The sequence below is a fragment of the Cuculus canorus genome, chromosome 2, assembly GCF_017976375.1.
Source record: "Cuculus canorus isolate bCucCan1 chromosome 2, bCucCan1.pri, whole genome shotgun sequence".
NCBI classification, from domain to species: Eukaryota; Metazoa; Chordata; class Aves; order Cuculiformes; family Cuculidae; genus Cuculus; species Cuculus canorus.
In genome coordinates, this window is record NC_071402.1 from 88,519,854 (window position 1) to 88,537,750 (window position 17,897).

General features: G+C 38.7%; 1 protein-coding gene across 2 annotated transcripts in view; it reads left to right on the top strand.

Moving 5' to 3' along the window:
* The window catches only part of GMDS (GDP-mannose 4,6-dehydratase), a 414,275-nt gene that overhangs the window by 314,790 nt on the left and 81,588 nt on the right, over positions 1-17,897 (top strand). For both annotated transcript variants that reach the window (XM_054057322.1, XM_009569286.2), the window contains one exon: positions 14,453-14,571. In XM_054057322.1, the coding sequence (XP_053913297.1) occupies positions 14,453-14,571 (119 nt within the window). The remainder of the gene's footprint in view (positions 1-14,452; positions 14,572-17,897) is intronic.

Below are 17,897 nucleotides of genomic sequence, written 5' to 3' on the forward strand. Positions count from 1 at the left end.
TTGATAATTTTTTGGAGGCAAATATGTTATCTCTTGCTTTGGCATTAAAAAAGAGGGGAAGGATCTTATTTAGTCTTCTTTCTCTGCCAGCTTATCATATATTTCACATGCATTTTTTTTTTCTAATTATTTACTTACCAGACTGTAGCAGCTCTGAACTGTTTATATATAAAGTCTGGTGTTTGAAAGTAACTTATATTTAAAACCATCCTGTACTTTTTTAAGTGCATAAACTCCCATGCAGTGCCAAATGTGCCCTTCCAGTATATAATAATAGGGATCTAATTGCACCAGTTTCCCGAGGGGCACAGAAGTAGAAAAGCAGAGCCCGTGTGGAAAACACTGTTTTTGCCTTTGGCTGTGACAGGCTCCTACACTCAGATTGAAATTCCATCCTCACAGAAGTCTATAGCAAAGATTTGACTGACTCCAGGGGGCCAGGATTTGAGCCCACATGCCTAATTTCAGGGTATGATTTTGGTGATGGAACAAGCTTTAGGGAGGGGGAAGGAAAATTCAATGTGGAAGGAAGAGTTGCTTTTCGTGCATTTTCTTCAGTCTCTTTCCCCTACTGAATAACTTTCTCCTTTTGTGTATCTCTTCATCTTTCTGAGGAAAACTAGAAGAACACCTACTAAACAGACATTCAGTTATTCTGGAAAAGCTCTGTGGGAAAATTTGCTTTGATTTTTAACTGTGTGCGGACAAATTCAGTGGGACCGATGGCAAACAGCAGTCCTTCTGTGAAAAGGAGACAGAGTAGGAGTAAGAAGCCTAGTTTAGCTTGTTGGTGCCCCAAGATCATGTGGAAGCCATTTTTCCCAGCAGACTGTTGTCCTCAGAGTGCAGCTAAAAGGCCATGCTAATATTTCCGTCCTGAAGACAGCAAGAACATTGGCTTGTCCTTAACGTGAACTGCATGAACTTTTGTACCTTTTCTTTTTCTTCTTGTCTTCTCAGAAGGAGTAGTATGTCCCAATATATCCAAAACATGCTGTTATGCAGGACTGGATTGTAAACAGCATTTAATAAAGTAGGATTTCACTTCCTGATCTCAGGTTTGTAAAAATAACACGGTTTTCATTCATTTTCCACTAAGTTAGGTGGTCTCAGTTCATTATTACCAATGCATTTAATAATACTTTGAAGTGTGGGTTCCTGGGTCTCACAAACCCAGTTTTTCCAATAGATCAAGCTTAGTCAATGAGGGCTTTTTGGCACATTTTTATCTCATCTCCTGTTTCCCTAGAGTGAGCTATTACAACTTCAGCCCAAGTGAAAAATTCCTAATCACTCCCCGTCCTGTTTGTATACCAGGAATTGAGTCCTTCTTTTGGAGGTATTTGTTGTGGTGTTTGATACAATTCTCTTACTACTGGAAGATGAAGTGGAATATTTACTGGATGTGTTGAGCTACCTTTGTGTCTTGCTCTCCCCATGAGTTACATGAGAAACGTCCTACTGCAGAAGTATGTGCAGATGTCAGTGTTCCTTCTTTGTAAGTTGTCTTTTTACCTCCTGAGGTAGAATTTTTTTCCTTCATCCATTGAGGGAACCTAAACAAAACCTTGTATACATACTATAAAAAAAAAAAAAAAGTAAGTTTGGGACTTGGTTGTATTTGTTTGCTAACAAATGCTAAGCCTGTACACACATATGTGTGAATTATAATACTGTTGCATACTAAAGAGTTCATGTTCCCTGATTTAAAAGCTCATATAAAGAGTGAAGCACCCAGTGTCCAATGTAGTCATACACAAAACAAGCAGAAGAGCGACTAACCAAACCTTTTAGAGCCGCCAAACCCACTTTTTGTCTTTATTATGAAACTAAGGTTTGGTCAACTGAGGTCAAGTTGTGCACTTAACACAGCTTCCATTATAGTCAGTGAACTCTGTAACAGAGAGTAAAGTCAAAATATAAACAGAGAACATTTCTGCAGCAGCTCAGGGCTGGGATTAACTTGGATCACCTAGTCTTCTGCTTTTAATGAAATTCTCTCCCTTGTATTTTCATGTTTGGAAGAGAGTCCAAAGTTATCTCATGCTAATTTAGTTAGGCAGTGCCCTCCAGGGATGTCACAGGCCTTTGTGACCTCTCCAGAGAGACTCAGCAAAGGGATGAGGAGAATTAAACATTCCTGAGAAATTGCAAAGCAGCAGCCCCCAGAGGTTTCGCATAGAAACGAGCTCCAGACTAGCTGCCAGAGACCCAAGTCACCTTTTCAGCACTTCCTTGACATGTCTCCACCAGTCCCATCTGGCTTGATTCAGGGGGTCAGCGTGGGGACTGAGGAGAGGTGGCAGCTAGAGAGAGCAGGATTCGAGGGAGGTCTGACTGCAGTGGTCTCAGGCTCTAGGTGTTTCTCTGGCATGCAGCTAGATAGTTTTATTCTCTTTCCTTCCCACGTAGTCTCATGCTTCAGTCTTTTTCTTTGTGCTGGAAAGGAGAAGAATACTAAGTGAGGAGGCTTAATACTAAATGTAGTTATTTTTTCAGCATTTGATGCAACAGTTTGTTTCATAACCGGTTTACAACCACCTCTCGGGTTTGATGCAGAATACGCTGCAGTTTGATGCAGCGCGCTGACTTATGCCAATATGAACTGCAGGCCCCACTTTCCTCTTTCTTATGTTGACAGGCTATAGAAATTCATGAAATTAATCTCATGTGAATTCAGAATCGGGCATGGTTTGCAGGATGAAGCTCATTTCTGTGTGAAAAGATTCAGTCTATTTCCAGGTTTCCCCCTATTATTATGTAAAGGGGGAAAAAATAAAGTTGCTGAAGGTTAGGCAGGAGAAAAAAAGACAGCAAGAAACAACTGTAGCTTGCTTAATAGTATCTTGATCACTTGAGTAGTTACTTAATTTATCTCGCATAACAATGCAAGTGTTCAGTATCTCAAGAAATGTCTATTTTATTGAGTTTGGGAATGTGTAATCTAACAATCATTTTCATGCACACTCATCTTTGGGTTTCCTTGCTCCTTTAATTCTTTTCTTTTAATTAATCCAGAGCTAGTGAGTATTAAGGAAGGATGTTTGAATATCCACCCTTTAGGAAGAAAAAATAACAACTTTTTTTTCACTACAGAAGTGCAGACAAAAGCATCTAATTCTGTAACAAATAATGCACTTCATTGTGAAATGTCTGTGCTACCCCTAACTTTCTTGAAGCACTCTAGTTGCATGAGTATTATCACTCCATATTCACAGATGAAGGAGGAAAGATTAAATGCTTTAGTCAAGGCCACAGAGAGAGTAATTGTCACTACTGAGATTGAAACACTGGAGATGGTGTCTGCTCATCATTTGCTTTGACCAAACTGAAACCAATAAAAAGGCTGGACCTAAAACTGAACCCGTGCAATTAGAATATCATATGGCATGGCTATTAGATAAAAAAACATACACCATAGTATGTTTTGTTCGTATGTTTCAGCAGTTGAGTACTAAATCCCTGAGAAGAAAAAAAAAAAAGAATGAAAAGAGACTTGTACTTGGAAACCGGCATATAAGGGATGATAATGTCATAGTGGTGATAAATCCATTGCATTCTGCAGTGACTCATGCCTGTGCCACTGTTATTTGCCTTTGCCTGAGAACAGACCTCCGGCCCTCGCCAAGTAATGCTTGTGGGAACATTGTTCCTGGTGTCTGGCCTGCGGCACTTATTCCAGCCTTAACAGCAGAATACGTAGTGTGTGTAGACTCTTGTTCATGTTCATTGGAGAGGGAGGGTCCTTACTTTGCTGGATGTGATAGGAACAATGACTTCTGACTTTCATGTAGCAAAGATTTATTGCGAACAAAAGTTGAAGTGTGATAATGCTACTGGGGTATTCTGTAATAATATGGTAAAACACTTGTCAGCACTTCATCTCAGGCAGTGAAAGTCAATTGTATATGCTACACAGAGACAGATAAAAAACATAAGTATACTTAAAACTTCATATGGTTTGCATTTTTCATAACAGCTCTCCTGACTCTAATATAAGACAGGTTTTAATTTTGTTTTGGGTAAGTGGATGTGCTTACAGTCTCACACCCACAATTCCATAGCTTTAAATAGAATTGCTCCCAGGGTGCATAAAAGAACACATGCTGTTATGTGAAGGATTTATCCAGGATGCCAGGACTGTATTTATTGCTGGGAACAAACTGAATAAAATTTTCTATTCCATTTTGACACTAGCCCACAGAGAGCAGCCGTATCTATGGTTTTAATGCAGACTCTCCCCTTTCCCTAACTAAGAATTCGGTGCAACTAACAGCTGTTGCAGAAGTGGTAATTACTAATAACAGTGGAATCAATATCACCAGAACAAGCCAAAAATGTCAATGCAATATGCCCTCCAAATGTATTTTTGAGCATGCTCAAAAGAAATCTTCCTGTTGCCTTCTCACATCTACACTGCATGGCCAGACTTCTGAAATGTGTCCTTTGGTTTCTGGGATTGTTTTACCATTGACTTTTTCTAGCTGAAATTCCCATGCACCAGTTTGAGATGGCATAGACCGTGAGCTGGTATCCGACCCTGATCATGTAGGAACTTTGTCAGAGCAACAATAATGCTAATGCTGTGGCAGCAAATCTGTGAGGCGGATTCCTCTGTGCTAGGACTTGGGTTAAAACTGCCAGACTCTTTGCGTAAGCAGCTGTATCATATGGTGGTGGTTTTCGATACTGTTGGCCTAAAATTGAACTTGTGACATGAGGTAAAAATAAAAAAGAAAATAAATCCCTCTGTATTGCATTACCATTATCCCTGAGGCATCAAGGTTGTGCTCTTCTTTCTGTCTGCCCACAACTGAGAGAATTTAGCATCAAATTCTGAAATGTTCTCACCAGAAATGTTCTGGTAAAGGAAAAGAAAAATTCCATGGAACCAGAAATGAGATTACTTTAGCATCTTGATAATTTTTCAAGTGACCTCTTGCTTTTTATAGTTAGTAAAACGGTACTTGGCGTGTAATTTTACCACTGCCTCATAAGTAATGATGACTTAAAGGTAAAAATCTTTTTTACTTCCAACTCCACTGGACTGAAAACTGGAATAAAACCAGAAGGTGAAGTTTCAATGATACGTTAAAGGTAGTATTCTCTTTATTTACACAGATTATTCAGAGAAGGATAACTAATTTTATAAAAACCCAATGAATAGTAACTGTTTTCCTCAGGATGAGTAAATGAACATTTCAAAGCAATTGTTTTAAATTATTATTCAGGAGTGTTACATTGTTTGGAAACGTAGCAGCCTGAAGAGAAAATGCCCTCATGTTCAAAAGCATGAAGGAAGAATTCTGGAAATTTAGGGGGAAATATGAAATATAACTCAGATTAATTTTATGTTATTAGCTCACTCTATCTCCCTGCATTTGTTAAAAAAAAAAACAAAAAAACCCCACTGCTCATAAATTTTAACTCAGTGCTCTTACTGTATTAATTTTACTCTCTTCGTGGTTTGCTCTTCTTCCTTCCCAATTATACCCTCAAACATGTATAAACATTACGAAGTACTGATTTATTATCTCTGAGACTTCTTACTCTGACAGTTCTCTGCTGCTCTTAGCACTTTTTTACAGTACTACTAGTGGTTTAATCTGAGGCAGGGTCCTTTCTGGATAAGCACTGGGTAGATCCCTGCAGACCTACAAACCTTGAGCAGAGAAGCTAGCAAGCTTAAGAGGCAGTGTTCACAAATGGGAGGAAAGTAAAGGAAGATTTGGAGAGAGAAGGTAATTGTCTGAATCATGGTACAGATAACAGCATTTTTTATTATAGTACTTTGATCCATAGATCATGCTGTTCCTTTGACCCTCATGAAAACAAGCATGTCAGCTTTCACTTAGCTTTAAGTGTCTGAGCAATCCAGGAAAGAAATAGGAGGCAAATGGGTGTCAGAAGCATGAACCAGGATCTTTTTATAGTCGAATGTTGCACTGTAAACATTTTGTGATCAATATCTACACAGCGATCATTGTTTTGGGGCTGATCGTTTTCCTCCAGTGAGCATGCCAGCACTAGACTTGAAAGCCTAGTCTGTTTTCTTGTGGTTAGTTCGTGGCCCCAACCAGTCCTTCCTGGCAGGGATCCCTAAGACTTCTCTGCCCTCACCGCAACCTGGGTACAACCCTTTACTTTAGCAGTGAGTAATCCTGTCAAATGGGAGTCTGCTTCTTTGTGAAGAGGTATTTTGTCTTTCATTCATATAAAAATAGCAGGGAAAATTAATTCTGGAAGGGAAAAACAGGGAGGAGGAAGTGGATCAAATATCTTTCAGAATTGTCTGCTAGGTGGAGCCTGGGAAACATATTTGTTCTCTAGTCCTGTCTAGGTAATTCAAATATGAGCAGTTAAAAATCACACGTACTTTCTGTGTCTCAAATTTTTCTCATTTTTCTCTATTAACTTTTAATTTCGTTCCTTTCTTTCTTGAACAGAATTTAAGCACCTCTTTGCTAGCAACTGCAATGATATCCTCCAAAATTAAAACAAAAGAAACAGAGCATGTATGCATCCTTTCTGTCTGTATCTTTTCATTTAAATTACTTTGTGTCACACATGCCACTTCTAATTTAACCATTTGAAGAATAAACAAGCCATTGTGGACCTAAAAATCTGTTCAATTTTTTTTTGGCAGGAAAAAAAGACTATATTAATTTTCATTGTTGTTGAGGTTTCCCAACAAGCAGCTTTACTGTTTCTTTTCTGCCTCCAGCTAGCAACTAAAGATCAGTTATAAAATTGTATATTAATACTTCCATGTATTGAAAGAACAATATTTTGACACTCAATGACTCGGGAGAAAAAAAAAAGGAGCAGTAATCTAGTTTTTGATAACACAATGAGAACTTTGTGTTCAACTGAGGTGCATGTGAGAAACATCATGTTGCATTAGCAGTGAAGGTTGACCTTTAAGGTTTATCTGGATTATAATTCTTGTGGTTTTAATTAATAAACCTGCCTACTAATGTTTCATGAATCCTCCCTGAGATCTGTAAGACAATTGGCCTATCTGCTTACAAAAGAAAAGTTAGACAGTATCTCCCAGTATCTCCTACAGATGTGGGGGCTTTTATTTCAGAAGACATTAACATCATTTTCATTCAAGATGCTTCACAAAGATTATCAGGTATTTTTTTAATCTTAGTATCTTTATAATTGTTGGTTTATTGTCTTTAAATATGCCAACTATATTCTTTTAACTTGAAAGAAAAAGATCATGGATCTGAATACAATTCAGCTCAAAACAAGTTCACATCTACAGCCAAACTGTAGGATCTGGCTAAATTACCAAGCATACTTCAAATTGTTTCTGTGGCAATTCATCAACTATAACTTCAAAAATCTCTGAGAAAGTTTATATAATGAGTCGCGACTTATTATCTCTGTAACTATACCCTAGGAGACTTCTAATATATATATTGTTAAGGGTGATTTTTGTTCTTTGTTTACTTTCTTGGGATTCTTAAGGTAAATTTTCCCCTTTTTTTATCAAATTATGTGTTTTTTCTCTCAGAGGAAAATGTTTTCCTCTCAAATCTGTTCTCATTTTATACCTTTTCTGTTGGTGATGTAACTGTCTATGGTTTGCAAACATCCCTCTTCTGAATGGAAGCAGCTGCCGTGTCATAAATACTCAATGTCTTCTCTATGTGAGTAGAAAGGACAATGCAAAAGGAAAAGCTTTGTACACAGATATTGGAGTCCTTATGTTCAGCATTACACTGTTAAGGAAGAAGCATATCAAAGTGTATTTAAACTGATGAGATCTGATAGATACTTAAATAGCATTCAGAACAGTTTTTCCATAAATGGAGGTTCCTTGAACAACAGATCTCGCACCAACACTATGATTTTTTCGTGTTCTGAGAAAACAGGATGATGACTTCTCAGGGGAAAGGAAGAGGCATGTGCCCTGCACTTCTTGGGCAGTACCTCTTTTGCTGTAGGTCTTGAGGATTGAGCTTATGATGTGCCGCCACTCTTGTTGCAATGATAGACAATGACCTCATTCATGAACTTCAGTTTGCCTTTCAAATGCAAAGTGCAACAGCATAGTAACGTTCTTGCTTATTGGGTGTGCACCCTTACTTTTTAAGAACTGAGCGAGAAGCGTTGTATTTTAGGAAAAAGGCATAGGAGTGCATCGATTATGCATATCCCCATATTCCTGCTGTCACTAGCTTCTTGGGAGTATCAGTGTGCCTGGCAGCACATCATTGTGGTTTTCTTTGGCAAGTCTCCCTGCTGTGCTTGCCTTGCCTTATAACATCATCAGAAACAAGTACTAGAGCAATAGTCACTTAGGCTGAACTACCATTGTGGCAGGGAGCATGGGATCATGCCCAACACTTTCATGTTGGCTTTTGGGCAGAGGCAACTTATACTTTACTCAGATCCCAAGACTTTTTTTCTGTACTTGAGCTTTGTTAATGTTTTTCAGTCATGTGTGCTACACCACTCTTGTGTGCAGAATATGTGAAAGGAGAATTTCTTCCCTTCTGTTGTGTATTATGTGTATGTATCACTGTGTCTTTATATAATCTCCTTATATAACACACTCTCATGCCTACTGGCTACACCCAGTACACACCTACGCTTTTAACAGTCACAGAAGTCAATCAGATGTGGGTGACTCAGCCAGCACAGCACCTCTTCTTCCTCCCCTGCCCCTCCAAAAGTAAATAAGTAGATAATCTAGAAGTCAGTTTGGGTTCAGAGCTCTGAGTCAATGTCCCAAGTCTCACTTTTCTAAGGCACAATCATCAGTTGTGGTCATTTCTGTAGCAGCTTGAGAAACCACAGCCAGTCAGCTGGGTTGTGTCAGGAGGAGCTGGGTAGTGGCATCTGGAACTGCTTCATATCCAAGCAGGCAGGAAGTGCGTGGGCATGACATCTTCCCTTGTCGCGCAGTGTACAAGATGCCGAGCAGCATCTTCCCATGCCAGTGCAATTGAGTTAGGACAATGTAGAACAGGAGGTGATAAAATAGCCCTGTCTTTTGTGGCATAAAGGGAACAGTCCCTCATGATGCATGCAGGAACAGCAGTCATGCCAGGCCATTGTGCTTGCCATATGGAGAGAAAGTTCTCCTTTGCTGCCATATCCCTGTAAGGGTTCGTCATGCTTTGGCCCAAAATGCTCAATTCTCCTTCTCAGTGGTGACCCCAGCAGGATAGCTAGGTTTGAGATCACTGGAGAGTACCATGTCCAACCCACTGAATTCTTCTGCCCACTTCTAGACAATAGAGTATGGAATACTGTAAAGACAGAATTTCTATAAATGGAGAGAATGTACTTTTGGGTCTCTATGGGGGGTAATGTTTTCTTACTTAGTCAAAAATTGCTCCCTAATTGTTGACAGCCTTGAGGTAACCCATGCCCTCCACAAGTGATAAGTAAGTAGAGCTAGACATTCACCAGCTTCTGCTTCTTTGTCTCTGAAACATATTGACGATGCACCCTGCATCAGCCTACAACTATCTGTTCCATCTCCTAAAGTAAACATTACTGACTTGGTTTGATTGTTTGTGTGTGTGTGTGGTGAATACAAGTCAGAAGTTCTTTGTGTAATACCTACAAACATGTATGAAACATTTTTTGACAGTATAAGGCTTGGAAAAAAATGCTGTGTAGCAGTGCAGAGCAATAGTAATTAGTACCAACAGGAAAATTTTCTGCTTATCACATTGAGTGTCTGTTCAGTCGTATCTGGTTTGAGTGTTGCATCAGATGAGACATAAAAAAAGGCTTTACTCATTCTTTTGAAAAACTTTTATTTCTAGAGCAGAAATAATCAGTTGTACTTAGAAGTCTCAGAAAATTGGATTTGTATTTCTTTTTCCTCTTAAATAGGTAGATACTTCATTATGAGCCCATTTTAACAATGTAAGTGCTAGAGCAGACAGTGAAAAAGAACTGTCAAATATATAGAGTTAAACATAACCTCAGCTACCAAGTCTTTGTTATCCATGGATGACAGCCCAGTTAGCGGAAGTTAATGGTGAAACACATCTACAGCATACTCCAGATGCTAAAGACAAGCAGACCCATCAGAATCACGATGGCAATGACATGCCCAGGATGTGCCTATCTGGGGGTTGTGTTAGTCCAGCATGGGTTTTCCCCTTCACTAGCCCAGGTGCAAACACTGTGTACACAATGAAATTTGGTCATGGAGGAGACTGGTTCATGTTTTGGATGTGTTGCTTCAAAATGGTGCTCACTACTGGCAGGGGTTTATATACAGAAAGGGAAGAGGGAAAAGAGGAAAGATTTTGGCAGAGCCTGTAATTCAGGCATGCAGAACAGATATCCTAGTCGACATAATCATAGAAGTGTGTTCGCTTTCTAGACTTGCTACGTCTCTCTCTCTGCTTAGGTTTCTGTTTAAATGTAAATGACATAGTATTGCCTTTTAGACTTTGTGAGTCATTAGACCAGAGCCAAAAAGAGTTCAAATATGAAAAATATGTTTTGTTAAATTTGCCAATAAAGGAACAGTCTTATTCTAAGGAAGCCAAAGCCTGAATTGTTTCCATAGTAGTTTTCTCCTTCTTTTCAACATTTGCCCACACTTAGTTAACTGGATCGAGCAAAAAATCAGGGAGAGGGTGGCAGAACTGAACACAAGTAATTTCTTTACTTGCTGTCAGCCCATCCAAAAAAAGCCTTTACAAGGAAATACAAGAAAATCCATGATTCTCCATTCCTGCACCAGAAAAATTCCTAAAATACGTGACCTTGTGATGGTTAAAAGATAGCCAAGAGCCAAAGCTGGGCAATATTTTTATCCCAGTTCAGCCATGTCATGGGTCATGTGGTTCAGCATGTGAACAGGAAGGTGAGAATGGGTGAACTTTTGCCTCAGTTGTGCAGTCCATCAGAGAATAAATGGAGCAAATCACTCTGCAGCTGTATTGGGAGGCAAACGGCTGAATACCTCTCACACAGAGGCTTTTGTGTTCTGGACATGATCTAGCATTATGATGGGACGCACTAGGCTGAAGCTATGTAGCAATTACTAACCCATTATCACGCTAGAACATGAGATCATTTATCTTCTAATTCAGAGTGTCACCTGTTCTTCATTTGCCAGTCAATAACCATTAATTACTTTCAGTAGAAATTTAAACAAAGCTTTTCCCCTCTGTTGAAACCAGTAAGCCATTCAGAACTGACAAATAAACCTGGAACTGTATCTCCCCCTTTCCTCTCATTCTCAGCCTAGAGTTTGGTACAATATGAACCCTTAAAGGAAATGCCTAGAAATTGATAGGTCAAGGGCCTTTATTAATCTGATGTGGGGGAAGCACATTCCTGGCACTTGCTGTAAGGGAAAGCATATAGCTACTGCATGTACACAGATTTCTCATTGGTTGTCACAGGCTCTACCTGTGGAAATGAAAATTTGAATGCAGAGCTTGTTCAAAGATTTTTCTATCTTCTGACTTGCCTTTGTGTTTTTTTTTCACAAACTGTTCAAGTAGATGGAGTCAAAGCAACAGCGTTTGGTTACCTTTCTCAAAGCAAAATAGAACTGTTGCTTACTTTGGTTATAATTTTTAGCATGTTCATTTTTTTCACACCTGATTTGATTTAGCTAATTGTAAGTGCCAACAATTGTGAATGCCAGAAAAAGTAAAAGAACCAGCAGTGATGGATTCTCAAGTAATCATTAATCTAAACATTCTTTCCTGCTAGGAGTTGAGGCAAAAATTTCTTTTAGCAAGTCTATCTGCATTATTTGACCATTGCTTAGTTGATACTGTAGAAATTTACTGCAATTTAAGTGGTATTTCTAAAACAGTTATTGCTTGCTCTTTGAAATGGTAGACAAGAGTTGATACACCCAACAGCATAAAACTTGGTGAGACCAATTGTCAAAGGCTGCTTTTTGGTTAGTATTTCGTAGTTGTCTCCTTCAATGAAGTGCATATTTTAGAGTAATGAGACACTTCCGATGCTTTTATATTAATACACAAAATTAATGTGTAACTATTTTAAATACTCACTGGATTGTTGAATGTCTCAGCATAAGCAGTCACACTAAAATTGTCCAGTGAATTACAATACTAAGGTGTTTAAAAGAGGAGGGATGGCAAAAAATAATTATTGTTAAGTCTGTTCCTGTTTCTATTTAAACGCATTAATACTACTTTACAAAAAATGCGTAGTGAATAGAAGTTCTTTATGCTAATATTGCATATTCAGTCAGCCTGTGTAACATTTAAGGTTGGAGGGTGATTTTTGCCAAAAAAAATAGGTTTGGTTGTTACATCTCTGTCAGATGTAACTGACTTTATAGTGCTGTGCACATTTCAAACAAAGAAAGACAAAAGCATGAATTCTTTATGTACAGCAAACATCCACTCAAGTCAGAAGGAGAACCACTATAAATTCAACTCTGATTATCTGGCTGTCTAATCTTGGAAATCTTCATTCACACAAATAATGCCTTCTCATATGAGGAAGCTTGTTGTTTTAAGCTGGGCTGCTTAGTGAAAGCTGAAAATCTGTGGAAGCAGGGACTAGGCTAGGAGAACCAGAACAATCAATCACTTATTTTAGATATTCCTTTTACCTTTCTGTGAAGCTGCTGCTACTGTGAATCTTGCAAGTTTGTCCCACCGTGAAGAAATAGGAGTTGGTGATTTATGGCAACCTCTCAAATCAGCAGGGAAGCTCCAGCGTTCCAAGAAAGCTCATATGAGAGATACGAGTTAAGACGTCTCCTCCTCACAAGAAGAGTTTCATCAGTCAGTCGGGTATTTCTGCGTCATTGGCTAGGATGTTCAACCCTGGAAAGGAAAAATAAAGCTGCTGCCATTGTCCTGCCCAGCAGGTCATATCCCTAAAGCACAATTAATGTCAAGGACTTACACAGCAGTTTCCCAAAACCCTGCTTTCCACGCACGTTCAAGAAGCAAAACGTTCAAAAGGAACATGTTAATAAAATCTTGTCAAAACTTTGGAAGATGCATAAAATAATAACTTGGAAGAAAAATGACTTGCAAATAGAACCATTTAAGTGGAATGTATTGCTTTGCTATGCTGGACACTGATTTATTGAGAATGGGGGGGGAAAATTGAATATTTCAGGTGGTATTTACCAAAAGAAACTGAGCTGTCCCAAAGCTTTTATTAATCTGATTTGCAGAGTATCCACTACCATCAAGGGACCTACTAAAGTTGTTTTCTTTAAAGCTGATGTGAAGAGGTCAATGCAAATAGCATCGTGGATTACACTGTGAGAAGATGACAGTCCTTTTTACCATATGGATAGAAAGATGAATTATTTTGTTTTCCTTTTCTGGTTATTTATTACATGAGGATCATGGCATACAGGTATTCTGTTTTCCTCTCCAAAGGAAACAAAGTGTTTACATCATTTTGATTGATCTAAAGTAATAATTATTCTGTCCACCTACAGCTTTAAGGCAGTCAAATAGTCCAGTCACTAGAGTGGTGGCTTGCACATCAGAAAACTGAAATGTACCTGCCCAGATACCTCAGACAAGTCACACGTGTCTTTGCATGCCTCTTTTTCCATCTGCTTTCCTGCTTTCATGCTGACTTAGCTGGCCAGCTAAGAGAGATGGTGGTCATCAATCATTACTTGTTTGTTGGAGGGGACTCCGTGAAAGATGTTGCTGTGAGAAGTAAACTTGCACCCCTGAAATGCAAATATGTTGACAGTCCCATGAAGTTTTTCTTCAAAAACCCATTGTGATTTTTGTCACTGTGCAAACGATTCTCTAAAAGAGATGTCAACAGTTGTCATGCTTTTCTACCAGTGTTTTATGTGTTCCTATATAAAAGATAAAGTTTCTGCTACGGTGCTTTAATACTTAACGTTCAGCATATATTCAGCAGGAAGCACAGATTAACTTGATCAAATACAGTGAATATTCTTAGTTACCTTTTTGATTACTCTTAATTAAAATATCAATGAAGACAAAGCAAGTGTGAAAGAAGAAAGAGACAAAAGGACACATATTTTCATGATTCGGTGTTTGACATCATTCTGTAACAGACAACAGCACTCTGGACTGAAACATTATAAAATTTTGTTCTTTTCCCTGTATCTGTGTCAATTCATGCAGTGCTTTAAACAAGTGAATCCATGCTCTTGAGCACTCAACCAAGTCTCAATGTTCAAAAGCAAACATATTAAAGTCTCCCCTGCAGAAACAACTGCTGTGAAACAAATTGAAAATCAAATACAGCATTGTTTTCTATAATAAGAAATAATTTAGCTCTTTTCAGAGTTGCACTGAACAGGTTAATAACCACCATATTAGGAAAGTGATAATTTCTCCACCTTGGGGTATTTGTGTATATGTGTAGTTATTTCTAAACCAAGAATGCAGTAATATAATATCATGTACCAAAGCGGCCAAGTTTATGTGCACTGAACCTGACTTCATTTGTCTTTCTGCAGGCCATGTGGCTGATGTTGCAAACAGATGAGCCTGAGGACTTTGTCATAGCCACTGGGGAAGTCCATAGTGTCCGAGAATTTGTGGAGAAGTCATTTAAGCACATTGGGAAAACTATTGTGTGAGTATAAACATGAGATAGCAGCCACAGGTTGAACATTTCTAATCTGTTGTGTTTGCTGTGTTACAGAGTATTGTTTCTCTATTCTTTCTTCCCCTCGCTTTCTTATTTTGTAACATGTGAGACCTTCCAGGCATGAATGACTGCCACAGTGGATACATCTAGTGTTGCCTTCTAGATCATAAGATCATAAAAAATGTGGGCGGGTATATCTTTAATTTTTATTCCAAGTCTTTGTTCTCTGTTCTCCCATTCACTCCACACCTTGCGGAACAGATGTGCCTCCAAAGATGCTAGTACCAGGGTGCTGTTCTTCACCCTTCTACGAAAGGGTGTTTCCTACCTGATTCTCTGTTTTGTGCCCCAAGATCCCACAGTCTTGCTCGCATCCTCTGTGATCTCAAGAGGTGACATCTGCCAACCGTTCTTTCCACGTGACAGCCCCTCAACCACACCACAAGGATTATGTAGCAACTCACTCTACAATCCTATTATCTCATCTCCTACTAAGCCATAAAAACGTTGAGCACATGGTGCAGAATGTTTACAATGCATATTCCACATAGTTTGATTGAAAATACAAAATTCCTTCTCAAGGCCATATAATAAAAGCAGGATGGCTTGGTGAGCGCTTTCTGTAATTTATATTTTTATTGTTTATTATTTTTTCAATTTCCCTCCTTCTGTATCTTCTCTGGGCCCCATGCATCAACATACCGATCTCAGCTGGAAAAGGGAGAGGAAAGCCACAGGCTCTTCCATGACGCTAGCGCCAGGGCTGTTCCTCAGGCCATCAAAGTCACTTGTGCAGCTGGTGAACTATTGACAGTGCCAATAAGTTTTACTTGGGAACAAAAACTTGACAAATTCAATAAATATGCAGAAGTGCACAGATATATACAATATTATTTGAACAGCCAGTGGGTGGCTTGGGAGGTAATAACATTTTCTCCTCAATGATTTTTTAGTCTGGTTTCAATTTTTGGCATCAACGTCCAGAAAAAATTCTGATGGGGAAGAGGGAGACTGTATAAATATAATTTCTAACCCAAAAGCTCAGTTTGGGGAATAAGTTTCTCTCCATATTTTTAGCATCTCTTAACAGTGCGATGTTTCTCTATGATCGCACATTGTCCCATGTGCCTTACCAGTAGTGAGGTTTGACAGGGTAGAGAGGAAATAATGGGAACTCCAAAATTTGCTTTGCCATTCTTATCTTTTCTCCTTTCTCTATTCTTTTGCTTTTTGTGTTTATGAACTAGTTCTCCCTCATAAGCAGAGGGAGATACAAATATGCTGTGGATTCAGTTGCTCCATATAAGTAAGAATTCTTGTGATTTTGATAACTATTTTCTCCCTGTCTAGTGTTGTTTCCAAAGTAAAAATGAATGTCTGAAGAACAGGTTTTTTGTTTGTTTTTACTTTTTGATTACCTAAAATTAGAAATAGAAATGTATCAGTCAGTACCTGGCTGCATGTCATTATTTGCAGAGGTTCTCAATGTCTCAGTTTCTTTTGATGTCAACCAATTTATCCATTAGTTTAAAATTAAACTCCCTCCTTTGGTGTTGGCCTAAGAAGTCTCAGCATTTCCCAAAACTGACAAAACAGCATATATTTTTCAGTAAGCAAATTAAACCCTTGAGAAAATCTAAGGAAAAGAAAAATTACATAAATAGAAGTGAAAGTACTTTTATGAATATCTTCTGTTATAGAGAGGTTTTTAAAGGCTTATTTTACATTTAGTTGGTCCTAACACGAAAAAATTGTGTCCTATTTGTTTAATTTTTGTTCAGCTATTGGTCCATGTGATGGACTCCGTATCATTCATGTTGGTGATTACTGTAGTCACTGTTTGCATTGAATCAATCAGTCGGGAGTTTCTCTGTGAGGGAATCTTTACAGTATGACTTCAAGTGATGAGATAGGCCAGGTATTTTTATGCATACAAAGGCATAGTTGCTTATTTTTTTTTACTAATTAATAAAAGCAGTATTCAAAAGTTGTGTCAGAACCCGCATGACATCTAGTGACAGAGATTTTTAGGAACCTAAATCACTTTAGAAACAGGGCTTAGGCTGCTAATCCCTGTGGTTCTTCTGAAAGGTTTCTCCACTGTGAATAAGTTATTAATCCCTTAAGCCATTTGCAGGTAAATATATAAATATATAAATAGCTATACATATGGGGAAGAGGTGACATTTTAGGTGTTAATGATAATTTTGTTGCTGATCATTTTGACAGTGGTGTAATTCCAACTGTTTTAGATAGTCTAGCCAGATAAACCAGCTGTTCATTTCCCCTGCTCCCAGGGTGGAGGTAGTGGCACAACAGACCCACTACTCATCCTGTAGCCATCGTTCATCTTCCAAATTGCACTACATGTAAAATATTTCTCAGGATTTGGAAAGTTTTCTTAAGAACATCCATAATTTTGTCTAGGTGTCAGCCTGGCCCACGCTTTTGCAGCGCACACACACACACTCTCCTTAACCTTGCTGGCTTCTTGGCCAGCTGGCTGGTAACCTCTCACATTCTTTGAAAGCCCCAAGGACTTTCTACTCCAGTCTCCTCCAGTTTGAATATATCTTCTTCAGAGAGTAGCCTGGCAGCAAAATCCTCCCTTTTAACATTGTGCGACTCCACTGGTGAGTCCTATTCATCTGTTTCTTTACAATTTATGAGGCACCTAAGAACCAGCACACCAGAATGTGATTGTTAAATGAGTTCCTACAAGATTGCTTTCTTCCTATCTCCCTTCCTCAATTTTTCATTGAGTTGTTTCAGGGGGGTGGGGGGTAGGCAGAAGGATGCAGAATAGCAGGTATTTTGAAATTTTGTAATCTCAAAACTTACCTGGGAAATTTCCAGCAGTCCTTTCAACTGCTGCAAGTGATGGCACAGCTTCCCAGTATTGCTGTAAAATGTGCCTTTCAAAATTGATGGAATGGTAGAGTGAGTGGCCAAGATGGAAGTTCATAGAATCATTAAGGTTAAGACCGCGAAGATCATCCAGTCCAACCGTCAGCCAAACACCGCCATGCCTACTAAACTATATCACAAAGTTGTGGCAAACAGTAGTCAGCAGAGCTCATTGAGAACACAGTGCACATTTGCAGGGACTCTTAAACATCCCTACTTTGTGCTTTGGCAGGGAAAATTGCAAATGTAATAAAGTCTTAACTGTCACAAGTTGATATTACAGTAGAGAACAGGAAGAAAAGCAATCCTGGCTGCCCTATCAACCAGTTAAAAATATTTATTTTAGTTTTTGGGGGGGGTTGTCTTCCTAACAATTCACAGTAATGTAGACAGCTAAAACTCCA